General features: G+C 58.4%; 1 protein-coding gene across 1 annotated transcript in view; it reads left to right on the plus strand.

The window, feature by feature from the left end:
* The window catches only part of Vac14 (VAC14 component of PIKFYVE complex), a 100095-nt gene extending 81064 nt beyond the window's left edge, over positions 1 to 19031 (plus strand). Inside the window, exons 15-19 of the mRNA XM_010644439.2 lie at positions 9110 to 9284; positions 10511 to 10629; positions 11820 to 11899; positions 14707 to 14857; positions 18422 to 19031. Coding sequence (XP_010642741.1) covers positions 9110 to 9284; positions 10511 to 10629; positions 11820 to 11899; positions 14707 to 14857; positions 18422 to 18584 — 688 coding nt within the window. The 3' untranslated portion in view covers positions 18585 to 19031. The remainder of the gene's footprint in view (positions 1 to 9109; positions 9285 to 10510; positions 10630 to 11819; positions 11900 to 14706; positions 14858 to 18421) is intronic.
* Positions 19032 to 19464: the final 433 nt, after the last annotated feature.

Genomic DNA, 19464 nt, shown 5'->3' on the forward strand with positions numbered 1-19464 from the left:
AAAAAAAAAAAAAAAAAAAAAAAAAATCCAGTGATGTCTTTGTAGAAAAGTATGCCCAAGTCATGAGGTGAGTCCAACACAGGGGCCCTAGAGCCCGTGAGTTAGATGTATGGCCAGGCAGCTACCAAGAGGTCAGCTTCCGGGGCAGTGTGATGGGACATAGACAAGGCCTCTGGTGTGGCCGTGTTTGCATTCTTTTAGAAAGGGCCTGGGCTGCAGCACCACCTGTTCTGTGTTGAAAGCACTGTGCATACAGGACATGCCTGTCTGTTATCTATGGCCGCTATTGGGAAGGAAGTGGTGATTCCGGCCAACAAAGTCCCTGTGGTCGTAGTGGGCAAGAGCAGGCCTGATCCCAGGGCTTGGGTGGATCCTAGTGCTTCTTAGAGTTCTTTGTCATAGAGACAACAGGATTTCCTTTAGTGACCTATCCCTTGAATTTTGTTTGCTCTGAGGATTCAGAGATGAAACTGAAGCACTCAGGCAGTGGGCCTCCATTCCAAGGGCTTCAGTCTGGATGAGGATGGCCCCCAGGCAGGGGCCAGACCCACCCTGCTCTTGCCACATGCCCTGTTGTCTGTTCGCCAGCCTTGTCTTCCCTCTGCTGTCCCTGCCCTGCAGTACCAGGACCCATCTCAGCTGAGACCGCAGTCTTCCCATTCCACCCAGCCTCAGAGCCTCTAGCAGTGGGGTTGAACCCCTGGCCACATTCTCGGGTATCTCCATGTGCAGCCTCTTCTGAGACATAAACCCAGACCTCATTGTGTCAGGCACCGTCCTTTGGCACTTCTGAAAGTACCAACCCACACCAGACAGCTCTCAAGAGCCCCAGTGACACATTCACAATTCACTCACTTCCCTCAGCCCCTTAGTGTACAGCTCCGTGTGCTGGCCAAATTCTACCTCGGAGGTGACCAAGCCCTTCCTGGCTGTTGATGTGTGGTTCCTCCCACAGGGGCCCAGCCTCGGCCGTGGGAAGATCAAGGTCTAGGCCAGTGGTGGCAAACCTATATATAGCAGGCATGATTTGTTTTTCTTTTAATACAAAAGATGTTAATGTATGAGTTCCTTCGAAACTAAAACCTCAGTATTCAGGTGCAATTGCAGTGTTGACACTTTGCAGTAAATAAGTGGGTTTAGAGTGCAGTTTGAGCTCTCATTTTTTGTGTGTTTGTTTGTTTGTTTGTTTGTTGTACCAGGGATCAAACGGAACCTTGCGCTTGTGAGGCAGAGGGTGGAAACACTGAGCTAAATCCCCAGCCCAGGGCACTCGTTTCTAAAAGGTTCGCCATCACTGGCCTAGGCCCCAAAGGAGCAGGTCTGGAGCTTGAGGGGTCAGACACAGGTTTAGGAAGGCACATTGGGAAGTAGCCACCCAGGAGCAGGAGGGGCTGGGGCTAGGGCTCCCTGAGAAGGCGGAGTGCTAGAGTGGATGGGCAGTGGTTACAGGCCAGGGCTGGTGATGGGAGCACCTGGAACATAAAGTCCAGCAGGACCCAGGCCAGGCACAAGATGATTTCTGTCCCAGGGAGAAGATGGAGAGAGAGGAGAGGAGAGGAGGCGAGAATCACTTCTTATGCTCTCCCTTGCTCTCTGCTCAGTCCCTAGAGCAAACCCAAACCTGGAGTGAGGCCTGGCTGCCTCAGGGAGACCACCTGATTTTCTGCCCCGAAGAGAGCTTCCCTGGAAGTCTCTGGATGAGCTCACCTCAGCCTGGCAGGAGGAGGGACAGACAGCTTAGAGGACAAAAGGCCCCTTGCTTCCTCACCTCGTCCCCATCATTCGTTGTTCCCTTTCCACTAACTCCCAGCAAGACCCAGAAAAAGAAACCCACATGTGGCCTCTTGTTCTCCTCTTCCTCCTCCTCCGCCCCCACTCCCCTAAGAAACTTTTAAGTGTATCAGACATATCAGCTGCATTAAACAAGATGAATTTTTAAGGCATGAGTTGGCAGGGTTACCATGGCTGCCTTTGCCCTGAGGGGCACACTGGCAAGGATTGATTGAAATAAATAAAACAGATTTCCAGTTTTCATACTTGGGAAGCAGAGAGTGGAAGGGGAGGGAGTGCGGGGGAGGGGCCGGATACCATGAAACTCAGGATCTCTGTAAACCTCAAATGGGAGGCTGCTCCTTCTCCCGCCCCATGGTCCTGATGACCCAAAAGCTGCGTTGTCTTGAAATTCCTGAAGGAGCTCAGCTGTCAGACTGGGACACAGCAGGGAGCAGCCCTCATTTCTAGCCTTGATAGTAGTTCACACTCTAGGGTTATTTGCTAGGAGACACCAGGCATCTCCTAGGAAAGCACCCTCGACCTTAGGCCACTGAAGGGGACGTAGACATCAACTAGTAGCCAGTACACAGGAAATGAGTGCTTGCCTCTGCATGTGTTGGGCTGGCTGGAGATGGAAACAGAGGATGGAGACCTATGGGCCGAAGGGAGAAGGGGAAGAGACGGAACCGGGAAGCCAGGGTGGAAGGGGAGATGGAATGGCCCAGCCCTGACCTCAGGACTCATGGCCACCAGGCACCTGCAGCTCATTGCCCTGCTGCCCACTTGCCCAGCCTGAGGCCACTTGTAGTGGTAGGAAGAGTCCACACCAACCTCTGGGAGGATCCTTGAGCCGGGAGTACCTGCCCCGGAACCCGCTAGAGCCCTGGCCCCCAGCACAAAATCACAGCCTTCACCCACCAAAGAGCCAGGCTTGCAGCTGGAACCCAGCCCACACCGTGAGGAATATTGGACCAGCCTAGGGGGGAAATGGCACCTGGTCATCCTGACAATGCCAGGAAGCAGAGAAGCAGAGGCATAAAGAGTTAGATGGAGCTGTGTTTAGGGACTGGAGGCTTCTGCTGAGCTTGGGCAACTTGAGGAGATGGCAGGCAGGCCTTCCAGTATCAACTGGAGCTGTCCACGCGACCCAGCCCAGCAGGAGGCTCCCAAGAAATCATCCGGCCCCCCCACTCTGTATGTGGCACTAGCAAGGCACAGTTCACAAGAACTGGCCCAGTGATCGTGCCAAGGATGGCAGGACAGGATCAAGGGGAGAATTTCAGAGCTGGGAGTCTGCCTAGCACTTGAAAGCCGAGGCTTGCTCTGAGTTTGCTGTCATGGGCCAGTCAGCGCTGAGGGTCACATGAGGGCTGCCGCAAAAACAGGCAGTATTAATAGCACCCAGGAGAGGCTGCAGGCAACAGTTGGGCACACCCAGCTCAGCACTGCCAGCCCTTTCTGCCCAGTGGGTGTGGACTCGAGTCTCTCCCCACCTGCCAGGCCAGCTGTTCTGCATTCAGCTGGTGGCCGTTGTGGTGTGGTGACTTTGTTGATCAGGACAGTCAAGAATGTCAGATACTCCTGGGAGGAAACCATCACACATCCCCACTTCTCCGTAATGCGCCCTGAGTCCTTCCAGTGCCCTTCCAGCACCCTGTAGGCATTCGGGGATCTTCACCTCTCTCTTCCTCCCTACGCGTCCCCACCGGGAGGGGGGGGGCTCACTGCTCCTGTCTGTCGCCACTCCCTAAAAAAGGCTAGGGAGGAGGGTGCTGGTGAGCACTGCTCCCTCCCCAGCCACCCATGGATCCGCATTCAGGGTTGTGACAGTCACAGGCAGGCGGTGACCTTACTGGGTGACAGGGCCAGAGGAGACCCCAAAGGTGACTGGCGTGAGTGTCCCAAGGCCACGGCCAGGGGACCTGGGGGGTACGAGCTGACAGTCTGGACACCATTCTGGCCTTGGTAGCTTTGCTTGTCCTGCTCTCAGGGCGTGTGGGGAAGTGGAGTCAGGAGTCATGGGAAAAAGCCTTCCGTGAAGCTGCCCTCGGACCCACTCTGCTGCCTGTCCCTGGCTTCTTCCCTGCGGTGTCCTATGAGCACTGCCTACACTCCTGCTCCAGCACAGGCTCCTCATGCTCTGCTCTAGGCCCCCAGCAGAAGCCTCGCAACCCCAGGAGCCCGAGAGGTGAGGCGAACCATGGCTGTACAGCGGCCCTTCTGCTCTGCATACAGCCCCAGTAAGAGCCACAGGGAGGTCTTGTCCTCCAAACCAAGGCTTGGCTCTGCCTGAATTGTCTGTCCAGTCCCTGGAGGGAAAGCAGCACGCGGTCCCCTTCCCACAACCCAGGGTAGGGTGGAGAAAACAGCTCCAGGCTCCCGTCAGCCTCTGCTCACCCTGGCCATTGGCCATAGGGGTGACTAGTGGGTTACAGTCACACAGAGCCCAAGGCACCCGCAAGGCCTCGGGTGCCTGGCAGGGCTCAGAAGAGCGCCTTCCTCTGTGGCCCCCACTGAGGCTGGAACCTGGCACATGGTGATACCTGGTCACTGTTGGTAGTTGAAGGTACAGTGACACGAGAGCTCTCAGTAACCTGGCAGGTGTCATGCGGCCACAACCAGGCAGATGCTACCCAGAACACCGCCCCTGGCCCCAGCAAGGGACTCAGTCTTGGTCTCTGAGGCTGCCCCAAAGAGGGACATTCCAGGGGCAGGACAGCATTAAGGGGAAGGGACAGAAGCTGTTCCTGGCCCGGCATGGAAGACCTGGAAGTAGGGGAGCAGCTGAAGGCCACAGAGGGTGAGCAGGGCCACATCCCCAGGGGCTGACTTCACTGCCACTGAGTAAGGAGCCCTTCCTGAAGTTCTGTGTCCCTCCCCTCCGGCCACTTCCCTCCTGCTCTTCCATGGGCCGCAGCCACACAAGAGAACCCACTTCATCTGCACAAGTAATGGAGCCCTCCTAGATCCCCTGCAGGTTCCCACCCACCCCTGCCCTCCTTGTCCCCGAGCACTTCCCAGGCCATCAGCTCATGGTGAGCCTCACTTTAATATAGGGATTCAGAACTTGGGCAGGCCTGTAATGGTTGCAAGCTGTGCTCCATTATCAACACAGTGCTTGGGAACCAGGCAGGCAGCTCAAGCCAGGCTGGGGCTCAACAGAGAAGCGATGACGCAGCAGTCTTGTGAGGCAGCCATCTGCCAGGCCTCCCCTGGGCAGGGGCAGGGACGGGCACTGGCAGGCCGAGAGGTGAGGGGGATCTCGGGCTGTGGAAGCTGCCGCTTCTGGGTCTGGAACCCCCATTCCTCCTCCCTGGTCAGCTGTGTGACTGATGGGCAGTGTGGGTCCTCTGAACCGTCCAGCCCGCTCAGGCCGTGCGAGGACACAGCAGGAAGCCACATGTGGAAACCGGCTGCCTGTACAGATCCTGCCGTGGATTTGGGGTTGCAGTGAAAAGTGGGTCCTCCTTCCTCCCACCCCAGCTTCTTGACTCAAGAGATACTGGCATGCCGTTTGACTTCACCGCTCTGCAAGGCAGGCCTGCTGCACTATCCAGACTTACCCTCCTGCCCCCTTGGATGCCCAGGACGCTGCATTGAACCTGGTGAGCACCCAAGGCACCACAGAAGCTGCTGTTCCTGTCCCCACTGCCTGACACGTCCAAGCAGATTCACTCAGTACCTGGCACCTACTGAGGATGCCCTAGCCCAGTAATATCGTCACTGCTATCCCTATCTCTCGAGGCGTTGTGACAAGGTGTGACCTCCCTAGATGGCCTTGGAGTAAAGCAGGTGTGATCCCCACCTCTGCCTCTTCCCCTGGAGGAGCTGGCCCCAGAACAGCCTCCTGGGGCAGGGTAGGCCATCCATGTCTGGAGATAGTGGGATCCCCAGAGCCAAGCTTTGAGGGGTTCGCCCCACCGCTGCATCCTCTGGGTATTTTCAGAGGGAGATTCCTGGTGAGGAGGCAAGACAGTTGAAATATGGATGGTGTCCCCCAAAATCCATGTGGAATAGACTTGGTCCCAGGGTGGCATTATGGGGAGGTGCTTTGGACCTTATGGAGGACGTGCACTTGAAGGGGACTGTGGGACCTTGATCTTTCAGTCTGTGCTTCCTGGCTTGCTCCCCCACATGCTCCCTTCACAGGGCACCATTGTCACCACAGGCCCAAAGCAAAAGGGCCTGCAGATTGGACTTGAACTTCCAGAGCTATGACCTAAGGCAACCTTTTCTCGTACTTGTTAACTGTCTCTCATTTCACTGCAGTAAGGCAGAGCTGACTACTGCGGGAGGCTCAGTGCTCCAGTACTTAGGACTGTCGTACAAGTGCTGCAAACTCTTCTGGGATAAGATGGGCAGGGCAGGGCAGCCTGGGGCTTGGCCTGGCAGGGGTGAGGGCGAGATTGCAGTGACAGGTCAGGAAGCTGCCTGCGGCTGAGCAGACCGGATGTGCTGGAGTTGGTTAGGAATGTCCTCTGGCCTCCGTGAAGTCTTTGAGCAGAATGAGCAAGGTCCTTTCACACAGTGAGGGTAGCAGCCAAGGCCCTGCCTTTGCAGTTCACATTCTAGAGGGGGAGTCAGACAGGAATCCAGCACACAAGCACCCCAGCAAGGCAGGGTCTTAGAAGGGGCTGGCAGGAGGAGAGGATGCATCTGACCTAGGCTTCCCAGGACCCAGGGAGCTGAGACTTCTGTGGCCAGATGGAGCCAGCAGCCAGATGCCAGTGCCTCTGCAGAGCATGCCAGGCCCAGGCAGAGCAGGCAAAGCCCAAGCGGTTGGATGTCTGAGGGAAGGGTAGTGAGGGCTGAGGCTGGAGAGGAGGCATGGAAGGCTTGAGGTCTTGGTGGCAGCGGCAGGAGCTTGACTTTGTTAGAACATCGGGGAGGCCACTGACACAGGCAGAGCAGGGGGTCCGGGAAGGAACACGTGGGTCAGCACCTTTTAGAGTTGTCCCAGTTGGTTCAGGGAGGTGCCCTGTGGTATTGAGGGAAGTGGCCTCATCTTGAGCCTGACCCAGCAAGAGATGGCTGGCACTTGGCCCTGGATGACGGCGGCCAAGATGTGACAAGGAAGCCGAACAGGAGATGCTCAGATGGGAGAGCCCCTGGACCTGTTTCTGGACCAGATGGAGGGGCAGGGTGACCAAGGACCTGGTGGCGTGGGCTTGAGTAGCTGGGGGGGTTGTGATGCCATTTACTGACATGGGAAGGCACGTCTGCAGGGTCCACCTGCCAGGCTGTTCCATGTGGAGCTCAGAGGAGCTCGGCAGGAGAGGCTCACAGGGGACCCATGGGGACAATCAGGAGATGAAGAGCAGGGCACACCCCGGTCTCAGAGCGGGTGCAGTCAGTGGGGTTGGAGGAAAGGCAGGCAAGAGTAGTGTCTCTGGCAGCCAGAGAGGAGTTTCCAGAAAATGCTGGCACCCCGACCTTAGCGCCATTAGCTCTCCCCTTTTTTGTCCCTCCGTACCCAGCCCAGCCTGTCTTCACGTGGGCAGCCGCCCCACCCTCCGGCTCTGAGGGTCCAAGCTGAGCTGCGCCGGCCTGGGGTCCCTGGAGAGCGCTGCCTGGCAGCAGCTCAGCTGTTGGCCTCTGTCATGGAGACGGCAGCAGCTGCAGGCGACGGGCATTTGTGACCATTTGTCAGAAGGCTCTGCTTCTTCCCCAGCCTGCCCTTCTGGAACATTTCTGTCCCACGGCCTTGGAGACAGGGCTCATCTAGGGGTGGGAGGGACAGGAGGGGACAGGAAGCACTGAGCTTTGCAGAATTTCTCAACCCCCCTCCGGTAGGCTGGATGTTGTCTGCACTGTGGAGCCTCTGGCCTCTGTGTGTCCTCCTGGCTGCCGAGTAGCTCCCATTTAGACAGGTTTGCCCCCGCTTAGGAGATGAGAAAACTGCAGTGCAGAAGCATTGAGATCACACAGCTGGTGGTTGGGGCCACTGGACCCTGACACCTCTGACCACCTACCCAGCACTAGGACAGTGCATGCAGCAGAGGTAGCTGGACCCCCACACTGCCCATGGCCCATGGCCCCCCATGCCCCAGCGCGGGTGGGATTTCTCTCAGTCTCTGCCCAGGCCTGCTGGCTCTGTCTGGGGCTAGGCTGGAGACAGCTGGCCCACTGTTTGAGCTTCGTGGTTTGGCCTCTCCATTACCAAACGCTCTGGGATTTTTCCAGGGCTGGGGGTGGGGCAGAATCTTCCCCAGCCGGGTTGCAAAGTCACGGCTGGTATGCAGAGGGAAGCAGGACTCTGGTCCCTGATAATGCGGAGACCTGTGTGAGTTTGGAGAAGAGGCGAGTTGAGGCACGTTGCCTCGGAGTGTGGCGCGTGTCATTCAGCACAGGAGACCTTGTCAGGTCTGTGGTGATGTTTCCCTGGAACAAGGAGTCAGGCAGGTGACATCAGCCCCAGACAAGGACCATGCAGGCCACCAGGCCCTACCCAGCCGGAAGCACCGTGTCTCATGCCTACCTCCTCACCTACCATTTGCCCACTCCTGCCCCACCCCAACTGGGAAACCATGGACCCAGGTAGCCTTAGGGTACTCTTCCTCTCAAAGCCAGGCCCCTGAGAACATGGCTCAGGCTTCTGTCCTCAAGACCTGCTTGTCACTGTTGATGTCACCTAGCCCCAGGGACCTGAAAAACCGCTCTTCTTCATCCCCTGGGTTCCTTTTTATCATACAGAGTCTCTTCCACAAAGTCCGGTCCTTACCCCTAAGGCTCGTTCTAGAGAAATATTGCCAAGGGGTCATTGGAGCCAGGCACTGGCATTCCTGGCCCTGCACCTTCCTTGTCTGCACCACAAAGATGAATCTCAGGGCTGTCACCAGGGTCCCCTCTGCCCACCTGATCCCCTGCCCCAGGCAGGTGTTGGTCCAGGCTGGGGTTCTCTGACCTGAGCGCCCCCCCACAGGGAGAGGGAGGACAGTAACATGTGACTCGTTTGGAGTTTCTCAGGTGAAGATGAGCCAAAAGGAAGTCTAGAGGGGACAGGAGGGTGTTGTCATAGGGGGCACTGGTGATGTGTGGGAGCTCAGGAAGGTAATTCGGGTGCCCTGTAACATCCCAGGTGACCAGAAGCCCTAGTGCTTCTCTGGGGGTTGGACATATATGTAGCCTATCGGACTCTGGGATTCTGGGCCAGGTTGGGCAGTGCTGGGGCCAGGCTCTCCCAACCCATCACCACACAGGCTTTAGCACCACAGCCCCATCCCAGGGTCCAGAAAGGGCAGCTTTCCCCAGGACCCCGAAGGCCTGGGGGAGGTCTCCCAAGTCAAGGCCAAGAGTTACTCAGAGTGGCCCGAGCATAATCTTCAGTGTTTTCCAGGCAGCTATGTCTCCTGCTGAATGCAGAGAATATCTTTCACTCAATGGCTGACATCCTGCTCCGGGAGGAAGACCTCAAGTTCGCCTCCACCATGGTGCACACCCTCAACACCATCCTGCTCACCTCCACCGAGCTCTTCCAGCTGAGAAACCAGCTCAAGGACCTAAAGACTCTGGTACTCTGACCCCAGGCACCTAGCCCGCCTCTCGGCTGCCCACAGGAGGCTCATGGGAGGAGACAGGGATAAAATTGAGAGCTTCCCTGGTCTGGGGTAAAACACAGAGCCTCTGGGTTGAATGGCTATGTGTAAGCATCCGCCACGGAGTGAGTCACCCATTGCCTGACAATCTCTCTGCCTGCAGAAGGCTCCTTGCCCTGTGCAGGGTCCACGTGCCCACCTCAGCCCGCCCACACTGCTCCATCCAGACCCTGACGGGGTCAGGCCTCTGGATCATAATCCTGCCCCTGACCCACAGCTGCACATGTGTGCTGCACACGTGTCTCATAAAGCACCTGTCATGAGCGCCGAGGTGTCACATTGCTGCCTGTGAGGACCCCAAAGCCTGGTCACTGCAGGGCCAGGAGACACACGGGTCATAGGTGTCACACAACCCAGCCGAGGGCCGCAGAGGCCTCCAGGGACCCAGGTGCTGCGGCTCCAGGGCTTTCTTCCCCAGCTTGGGCTTCTGTCACCTCACCTCTGTCCCACCCCGGTCAGATCCTGCAGCCCCTCCCCAGGACTTTCGAGGACATCCAAGCCCATGTGGAAGGGCATCTGGGGCCAAGTGGCTCACAGTAATCCAGGCCACAGCCCTTCCTTCCTCCTGTGGTTCCTTCCAAACATTCGCAGAGGCCTTAAGAATTTTCCTGAGCGGCAGGGGCTCCCGAGGCATGGGCTCCACCGCTGGGCTGGTTCACGAGCATCCCAAGGGGCAGGACGAGCTGGGCTGCCCAGCAGGGAGGAGGTGGTGCCTGAGGATAGAGCAGGACCTGGCCGGAGAGCCCACCCCCGTGAGGGCTTCCTCCCTGTCTACACCCGCTCTCCCTTCCAGCCCCATAAGCTGTGGGACCACAGAGTTCTGGGAGGACAATTACTGTCATTTGCCACAGACAGAAGTGCCAGCAGTAAGGGTAGGCTCACTCCCGACCAGGCCCTCACTGCCGCCGCCGCCACCACACTCCCCTGTGGGACTGGGAGGTAATGACAGGGTCTGAGGAACTGTCAGCCTTTCCTTTGTGACAGCTTCTTCCCAGCGGGGCTGCCAGACACAACCAGGGTGCTGAGCTGGCACCCTGGCCGCTCCCAAGGGGCCCCGGGTTCTCAGCCCTTGCACTGCTTTATCTCCGAGGGTCCCACGACGGGAGAGCAGGGCCTTCTAACCACTGCCCCTCTTCCCCCAGGAGAGCCAGAACCTGTTCTGCTGCCTCTACCGCTCCTGGTGCCACAACCCCGTGACCACAGTGTCCCTCTGCTTCCTCACCCAGAACTACCGCCACGCCTACGACCTCATCCAGAAGTTGTATCCTTCCTCTCGCTGCTCTCCACCCTCGACGGAGGGGCAGGAGGGTGCCCGCCAGCCGTCCTCCTGCCCCTGTCCCTCTGCTCAGTCTCCGGGGTTTGTCACATCAGAGCCACCCCGGGGGCACCATGAAGGATACATTTGGGATAGCGCTGTTGGCAGCAGACAGAGCCCATCTCAGAGCTTCCTAGTGGGCCTCTGGGCCTGGAAAAACCTCAGGACCCGGCTGGGACCAAGTGGGCAGAGCCCAGCAGGTGCTGACAGGTGGCGCCTGACCCCTGCCCTCTGCAGCTCCTGTGGCCATTTCTGTGCCGGGCCCAGGGCTGAGGATGGCGAGAACACGCCAGGCTGCTGCAGGTGAGTGAGTGGGGCCAGCAGGGCAAGTTGGACCTTCGGAAGCAGCCGGAGCCCGGCAAGCTCTGTAGATGACACAGCAGCAGGTGTGGCAAGAGGCCGACATATGCCCCTCACACACCCCTCACCCCCTGGCTCATCAGAAGGCATCCACAGTAAGACTTTCTTCTTTTATCTTTTTTGGTACCAGGGATCAAACTCAGGACATGGCGCTTTCAAGGCAGGCAGTAGAACTACTGAGCTAAATTCCCAGCCCCACAGTCAGTTTTTTAAAGCCTGGAAAGCAAGGTCAGAGCACTGTTTTAGGGGGCAGAACTGGCCCATGCTGATGGCCCAGAGCAGGAGCTGAGGGAAGAGGGTGAAGGTCGGGTGGGGACTTGCCCAGCTCCCTCAGTGTGACCTGTCTCCTACAGCCTAAATTTTCCTTTTTGGCTACTTCTGTGACCCAGAGACCTGAAGGCTGCCACCCCTCCACACGTGCCATGGCACTGACAGGGGCTGGATGTGGATGAGAGAGCGTGGGCCCGCCCTGCCCTGCCCTCCCTGCCAGGCTGCAGAGCCTTGATAAGAGCCCTTCGGGCTCAGAAGGGTACAAAGGACAGAGCTGCCGGAGCAGACCCTGAGTGCCCTCAGGAGGGAGCAGCTGCGCCCTGTTCCATTTAGAGAGACAGAAAGGTGAAGAGAATAGACATAGACCCTTTGTAGGCCAGAATTTGCTTGGGGCGAGGCAGGCTCTGCCCAGGAACCGGGACCAAGCAGGAGGGTGTGAGCGGCTCTGAGCTTCTGGGTCCAGCTGCCTGTCGCAGTGGGGAGACTTTCCTTGACTGTCCATCCAGCGGGGACCTGGAGGTCACTGTGGACTTCCTCACAGAGGTGGACAAACTGGTACAGCTGATCGAGTGCCCCATCTTTACGTGTAAGACCTGGGGTGGGGATGGCTATGTAGACAGTTTAGGCCAGCCGTGGGCCAGCCTCGAGTGAGGTGGGGTGGAGCCGAGCCCAGCACTGCCCCTGGCTGGGGACACAAGCAGTCAGCCCAGGGACGCTTCTGAAATGTCAAGGATGTAAGGCAGGGATGACCAGGCTGAGACCAGCTAGAGGGGTGAGGACATGGCGTCAGAACTTGGCCCTGCCCGTGCCCTCAAGGTGGGCACATGGCAACAGGCCGCAGCTGATGCAGAACCCACCAGAAGGTCACTCTCAGGCTTGCCCCTGGCTGTCCCCGGCACACTGCCCCCTGCCCTGGCTCTCTGCGATCCTGGGCACCCTCCAGGTGCTCCCGTTTACCCGGGAGCTGCACCCTCTCCTCTCTGAAAGGAGATGGCACGTGAGCCTGGTGAGTAACACCCAGGCTGAATGTGCAAAAAAAAAGAGGCAGCTGGCTGGGTGCGCAGCTCTTGGCACCTCGACACATAACGCCACCTGCTCCCCAAAGTGGGCAGGCGGCACTCAGAATGACACGCGTGTGTTTACGGAGTGGTGGAGAAGCAGGAGGCAGCCCTGCCGGTGGCCACCTTCCTTGCCAAGCCGGTTGCCCGGGCCTCCAGCTCTGGCAGATCACCAGCACCCCCAGCCCGACCCATGAGCCTCCTTTCTCCCTAGAGCCAGCACACGCACCTGCTCCCAGGACCTTCCTGGGAAGGGCAGTGAGACAGCAGTGATGCTCCCTCGTCTCTCTGCACAGCGTCCTTCCCAGCTGAGTTGCCCAGATCCTGCGGGTGGTAGCCAGCTGGTGGCAGCTCAGACACAGGGCGGTCCTAGCTTCCCAAGGCCCAAGGCCTCAAACAGTCCCACGCTTCTCTAGTGCCGTGTCAGCGGTCCACAGAAGACATCCATGACCCCAACACGCATGGGGATTTCTCCCCACCAGCAAGCTAGTAGTCTGCACGCTTGCATTAGTTTTTTTTTTTTTTTTGGTACCGGGGATTGAACTCAGGTCCTTGCTCTGTGAGGCAGGTGGCGGACCACTGAGCTAAATCCCCCGCCCTGATTTGCTTCATTCTTGACACTGACTACTCAGACATAGCAGCAGATCCCATAGCTTGGGACTGGGTCCCCCAAACTGCTCCCTTTTTCTTCAGATCCCAGTCACAAGCCCGAGATCATCATACCTGTACTTCTGACCATCAGTCACAGTTCCCACAGCCCTCACCTTGGGTCCGTTTATGTGCTGGGCAGCTCGCACTTACCCGTCCCTTACAGAGGATACTGCCAAGGGCATGGGTGCACATGGGTGTAGGAAGGGGCCCACCCCCGCCAGGAACACCTTCAGGTTCTGCTGTCTAGAAGCGCTCAGTGTGTAGCCCATGCTGGCCTCGAACTCGAAGTGATCCTCCTGTCTCCTGAGTGCTGGGATTACCGGTGTGCCCAGTTCTCCTTTGGATTTTGATGGTCTTCATTACTTAGACATTCTTTTTCTCTCTCTCTTTTTCTCTTCCCCCCCACCTTACTGGGGATTGAGCCCAGGGCCTCACACTGAGCTACATCCCCAGCCCTTTTTATTTTCTCTTGTAAATTGCCCAACCTGGGTTCAGACCCACATCAGCCTCTGGAGTACCTTGGATTACAGGCGTGCACCACCATGCCTTTGGGCATTCTTGGTTAAATCTTTGGCTCTTGGTGAGCAACCCAAGCTTCCATGTCTCCTGGAGGTTGTGGGTGGGGCTGGAAGTCCCAGCCCTCTAATCCTGGCTGTCATTCTGCTGATCTGCTCCTTTGCCGAAGCTACTAGGGGCAGGAAACCCATTAGCCTACAAATAACTTGTTTTGGAGATTCCAAGGATCTTTGGAATTGTGTGTCAGGAAATAAGAATGAATACCTAATACATAGTTCACAGTATCACAGGTGGCCAGGCCTGGGGACAACTGTGCAGGTCCCCATTTGGAACTCCAGCCTCCTGGAGCAAGAGGAGGGGCCATGGAAGTTCCCAGGCTCCCAGCATCCCTCTGGACCCCTGTGCAACCTGTGCTAGAGAGGCTTTGCCCCCTCCAGAAGACAGTGGCTTTCTTCGTGACAGCCCAGAGGCAGGGGGGAGGAGCCAGTGATCTTGGAGAGGCACAGAGCAGAGCAGTGAGAACCTGTCTCCAGTCCAGGGTCCCCTTGGGGCCTTGGGACACAGCTGGCCTCCAGTGTGGTGCAGGCACCCTGGATTGGAATAGGCACTGGGTAAGGACCAGGGTGCATTTCCTGCCCTGGATATACGAGGTGAAGATCCAGAAGCACCTGCCAGACACTCCAGGCTTTGGTTGTGCCTCACTACACACAAAAGCATTTTTCCTTCCTGCCCTCCCTGAAAGCCGTCCTAATCCACTGTCTCTCTCTGCTCACCCTATTTATAGCTCTTGTGCTGGCACGTGTGGAGCTGACTGGGGAATCTGTTACTCTGCGAGCCCCCAGCCCTGGTTCCCAGGGAGGCAGCTGAGCGTAGGGAGGTGGGCCTGGCCCTACAGCAGGTTGGGGGTCATCAGACTGAGGCGACTTACGGAAACGTCAGACAGATGGGCCGGTGAGGAGAGATCACGGAAAGGGCTGGAGCCCTCCTGGAGGAGGCCACTGGCCTGGCTGAGGCTGGGTCCTCAGGCTACGGGTGCCCCCAGTACAGGGTTCCCGGGTGGCCCTGCACTCCACCACCACCAGTCTGAGGTGTGGGGTCTGGGCTGGGTGTGTTCCAGAACAGTACTCAAATCCCTGATCCCTGGCCTCTGCCCTGTGCCCTGCTGCAGATCTGCGCCTACAGCTGCTGGATGTGAAGAACAACCCCTACCTGATCAAGGCGCTGTACGGCCTGCTTATGCTGCTGCCCCAGAGCAGCGCCTTTCAGCTGCTCTCGCACCGGCTCCAGTGCGTGCCCAACCCTGAGCTGCTGCAGACCGAGTGAGTGCCTCTGTGCCCGCCCAGGAAAGGGTACAGGCAGCCTGCCGAGGCCTCCCCTTTGGTACTGCGGCCCTGTCCACCTGCCCTTTGGCCTTGTGAGTTCTGAGAAAGCTCACAAAGTGGACTGTACAGCAGGGCCTTCTCCAGGCCACCAGGGAGCTCAGTGTGACTGGGACTCCATGGCATTCAGGTGTCCCAGCGTCACCCCACAGAGGCCTGGATGGGAGAATGAGCCAGGGGCCGGGTGGCTTTCAGACCAGAGAGCCAGATACGGCCCCATCCCGGACAAGAGAGACCCCAGTGTCACCGGGGCACTCCCAGCACTATCCGAGGTGAGGTCGGAGGCAGGGATATGCCCGCAGCTCCCCACTGGGGCCCTGTCTTCCGGAAAAGCCGATCTCCAGGAGGCCCAGCATGGCATTCTCTGGGCAGGGGGTTGCAGGCTCCCACCCTGAGCCCACTGCTGGCCCCAGCCCTAGAGCCTGTTGGGCTGTGTCTATATTTGGTAACCCTTGGAGGCTTTGCCTCATCCACAGGCATTTGGCATCCGAGATGGAAAATTTCACTTGTCAGGTCACCATGGAAACCAGCAGAGCCACTGAGAAGATTTACGCTGAATGGAGCGCACCCAGCTTGCATCAGATGCCCTGTGTGTCTAGAATTCCCTCCTAGGCTGCTGGGGCCACGCAGCAGGCCTGGTGCCCTGCTCTAGCAAAGGGCCCCGGTGCTCGCCCTTGGGGTGGATTCAGCCGCCCAGGGTGCTGCCTGGCTCACAAGCCACTGGACGTCCAGGCTTGGGCACCTACCAGCCCTTCTCCAGGGGTGGGGCAGGGGACACCCGATAGGCCATCCCAGGCTGAGGCCCAGCCCTTCTTTCCTGCCCTTGTCTCGGCCAGCAGCGCTCCAGCTGGCAGGACTAGGCCCTTGCCACCTGCATCTTCTCCACTCTGGGTGCCACCCTGGTGACCCCAGGGACAGCGCTTGGCACAGTGAGTGTCCCAGAGAAGCAGCAAGGCAGCCGAGGTCTGGGCCTCCACCTGGAGCAATTCCAGCTCTGGAGACCCCGTGGAAAGGCCACACCAGCATCCCTGCTGCCACCCAGTAGGTGTTAGGGGCTCTTAGGTGCTGAGGAGGAAATAGGAGACAAGGCAGGTGGCTTCCCTCTGGTTCTCTGGGGAACCAGAGGACACCCCCAGCTCTGCATGCTACATTTCCTCTTGGTGGGGGCAGGAAGGCTTGGAGTTAGACCGCTCCCAACCTCCCCAAGCCAGGACAGGACATCTTTGCAAGGGAAGGCTGGGAAAAGGAGGATTTCCTCAGCCTCTCCCATAGTCAGAGTCCAGGAAGTCTTAAGCCAATTTGGCTTAAGGTAGAGAATTCTGTGAGTCTGTGGGCAATTCACAGACCTGGACTAGGATCTGATTCAGGCCCTGCTGTAGATTGGCTGTGTGGCCTCAGGCAAACCCCACATCCTCTCCGGGTTCCTGGTGTCTTCAGTAAATTTGGAGTCCACGGCGTAAAGGTGCTTCCTAGCCATAGGTTCCTAGCCTTTTCTCATAAGGGCCTGGGAAGAAACAGCCCCCCAGATGCAGGCACAGGGGCTGTGAGTGAGCAAGGGGTCTCAGGGACAGCTGGGGGAGGGGCCGGGGTATAGGGTTGGGCACAGAGGGACAGCTCACACTTTGGGAAGGAGGCTGAGGACCCTCGCAGCCCAAGCAGGGCAGACAGCTGGCAGACAGCTTGGAGTTTCCTGACACTGGAGGGAGCTGTGCCTGTCGGGGTCTGCATCCTCACAGCACCCACAGCCCCAAGGATGGTGGCCCTTCCCACAATCTGACTCCTCGGTGCTGGCCAGCATCCCTGTGTGGCTGGAACAGAGAACACGAGGGGCTGAGCAGTGGCCATGCCCGCTGCTATGGCAGGGAGAAGCTCTGACCTCCATGCTCCAAAGACCAGGCAACATCTCCCTCTCCCACCCTCAGAACCTCAGCCAAGAAGGATTTGCCCATCACTGGGGCAGGATGGGTATCTTTGCTTTGTTTTGTGTTTCAGTGATACTGGGCATTGAACCCAGGACCTCTACATTGAGCTACATCCTCAGTCTTTTATTCTTCATTTTGAAACGAGTATCTCACTAAGTCACTAAATTGCCCAAGTTGGGCCTAAACTTGAGATCTTCCTGCCTTAGCCTCCCAGAGGGCAGGGATTACAGGTGTGAGCCTCTACACCTGATTTAGGGGAAGGACTTTTGCCACCTTGAGGTCCCAGAGATAGGATGCATCCCACTCCTCCACACTCCTACCCTGCCTCATCCCCCTTAGCACCCCTTATCTTCAGACCCACCCTTGAGTTTGCTAGGAGTGTGGCAGGGGGCAGCCTACAGACCATAAGCACTGTGTCACCCTGGGCCTCCTGCCATGGCCTGCACTTAGGGCCCCAAGCTTGGATGTCCCTCGGCCTCCTCACACACCCAGGCTATTCTTGTGGGTCAGCAGCACCTTGGTCACAGGGCTGCTGTGCCAGGGAGGGTCCTTCCCATCCCCAGGGGAGGCAGCAGGGTACCACCCACAGCCCAGTCTCGAGAGTGGGTCCCACCCAGCAGATACCCGTCCTTGATGACCCAGCCATGACCAGGCCCAGTTCAGGAATGCAGCTACTGTCCAGGCTGTTTTCAGAAAGCGGGGAGACAAATGGACTGGCCCAGGGCATCTCTCAAGGCTGAGGGGAGCAGCACCTGCCTGGTCCTGCCCACAGCCCAGCAGGCCTCAGGAGGAGCCTTCCAGGCTGTGGCCGCAGTTTTCTTCCCTGGGCCATTGGTGAGGGTGCATTGCAGGGGGCGGCATCGCATTTCAGGCTGGAGGATTCTACCTAACAACAGCCTGCTTTCACGTGAGACCCCCATATCAAGGCCGCCAGCTGGCAACAGACTTCCACACAGATCTCCTCCAAGCCAGTGAGGCCACAGAGGAAAGGAGGCTGGGCTGGAGGATGGTTGGGAGTGGGACAGACCCAAGAGGGTCTAGTCACCCACAGCAGGCCAAGCTCCAGTCTTGAGGCAACACAGCTGCTTACTATACGCCACGCTGCTGTAGACGCATCACGTTCGCTAGTTCTGCGGTGCACAGCCTGTGCTGCTGTACAGAACATCTGGGAGGATGGTAGCAATAGGAGTGTAGAAGCCATTGCATATCCAGTGGTAAGACTAGCTTTCCTTCCTTGGGGTCAGTAACTATAGGACCCAGCGCCCCAACACTCAAAAATAAACGCCCTGCCAAGTTGAGGGCCCGGTGTCCCCAACCCTCATACTGTCCCAGAGAAAAAGCCAGGCTGCCTCCTCCTCCTCCTCCTCCCCTTTCCCCAGACCCCATTCCAAGCTCCAGCTGGCTTCCTGGCTGGCTGCTGTCCCTGGCTTTCACCCCAAAGGGAGCCACTGGTAAACAGGAAATGCTTCCCCATCTGATGCCTGCTCTGGGCGCCATTGCCAGCCCACTGGCTGTGAGAGAGGGGGTGTGCCTGGGGCTCCTGGCACACAGACACCGACTCGGCCCTCTGCTCCTTCCCCAGAGACAGTCTGAAGGCTGCCCCCAAGTCCCAGAAAGGCGACTCGGCCAGCATTGACTATGCAGAGCTGCTGCAGCACTTTGAGAAGGTCCAGAACCAGCACCTGGAAGTGCGGCACCAGCGGAGCGGGCGCGGGGATCACCTGGACCGGAGGGTCATCCTCTGACCTGCTGCTCGGCTTGGCATGGCCAAGGACCCAACAAGGGGCCCAGGAAGCACTCAGGGGCTTCAGGCCGCCTCCTCCGGGAGCCTGAGGACCAGCCCAGGGGAGGGGAGGGACACGGAGGCTGCTCTGCCACCCAGCTCCTCTGGGTCCTCCCCCAGTGCTGGCTGCAGACTGCTGGCTCCCCACCAGGGTAGGGCCAAGGCCTCAGCCGCCACCCAGCCTCTGGAACCAGCCTCTTTCTTATGCCCCTCTGTGAAATGAGCTGGAGCCCCTCAGCCTGGACCCTGGCCTTGTGCGGCTCTGTGTATGCACGCGTGACATGTGCACATTCCCAGGCGTGTATGTAGCCTGTACACACACAGGACCAGCGCAGAGTGAGTAAACGCGCAGCCCTCTCCCTGCCCCAATAAAGAAATGACAGAAACGCTAACCTGCACCTGCCTGCTCCTTCCCAACGGCACCTGGGCCTCCAGTGTCCTGGCGGCCTAGTTTGACACTGGCTGCACCACCAGGGCCTGTTCTCCACCACTGTAACCTACTCTTAACATCCTGTTTCCTCAGGAGTACTGGGACTCCTCCCCCTTGGGCAGGTGGGAGCTGAGCCTTGGGCTTTTCTGGATGGAAAGGAATTGCGTGCTGCAGGGCATTTTGCAGATTGCAGGGCAATGGAAGGAAAGGCCGGTCCAGGGAGCGTGCGGGGGTCAGGTGCCCCAACCCTCGGTATGCCCCCAAGAGCCTCCTCCCGCACTCCTGGGCCAGGGGTCACCTGTCCCCTGGCTTTGCCTGATGAGCCTCAGGTGGCTCCTGCAGCCCTGGAGTCGGGGAGGAAGGAGTGAGTGCCTGCTTCTCCCCGGAGCCCAGCAACGTGCAGCCCCATGAG

This window comes from Fukomys damarensis, unplaced genomic scaffold, assembly GCF_012274545.1.
Source record: "Fukomys damarensis isolate Sample0158 unplaced genomic scaffold, DMR_v1.0_HiC HiC_scaffold_32, whole genome shotgun sequence".
NCBI classification, from domain to species: Eukaryota; Metazoa; Chordata; class Mammalia; order Rodentia; family Bathyergidae; genus Fukomys; species Fukomys damarensis.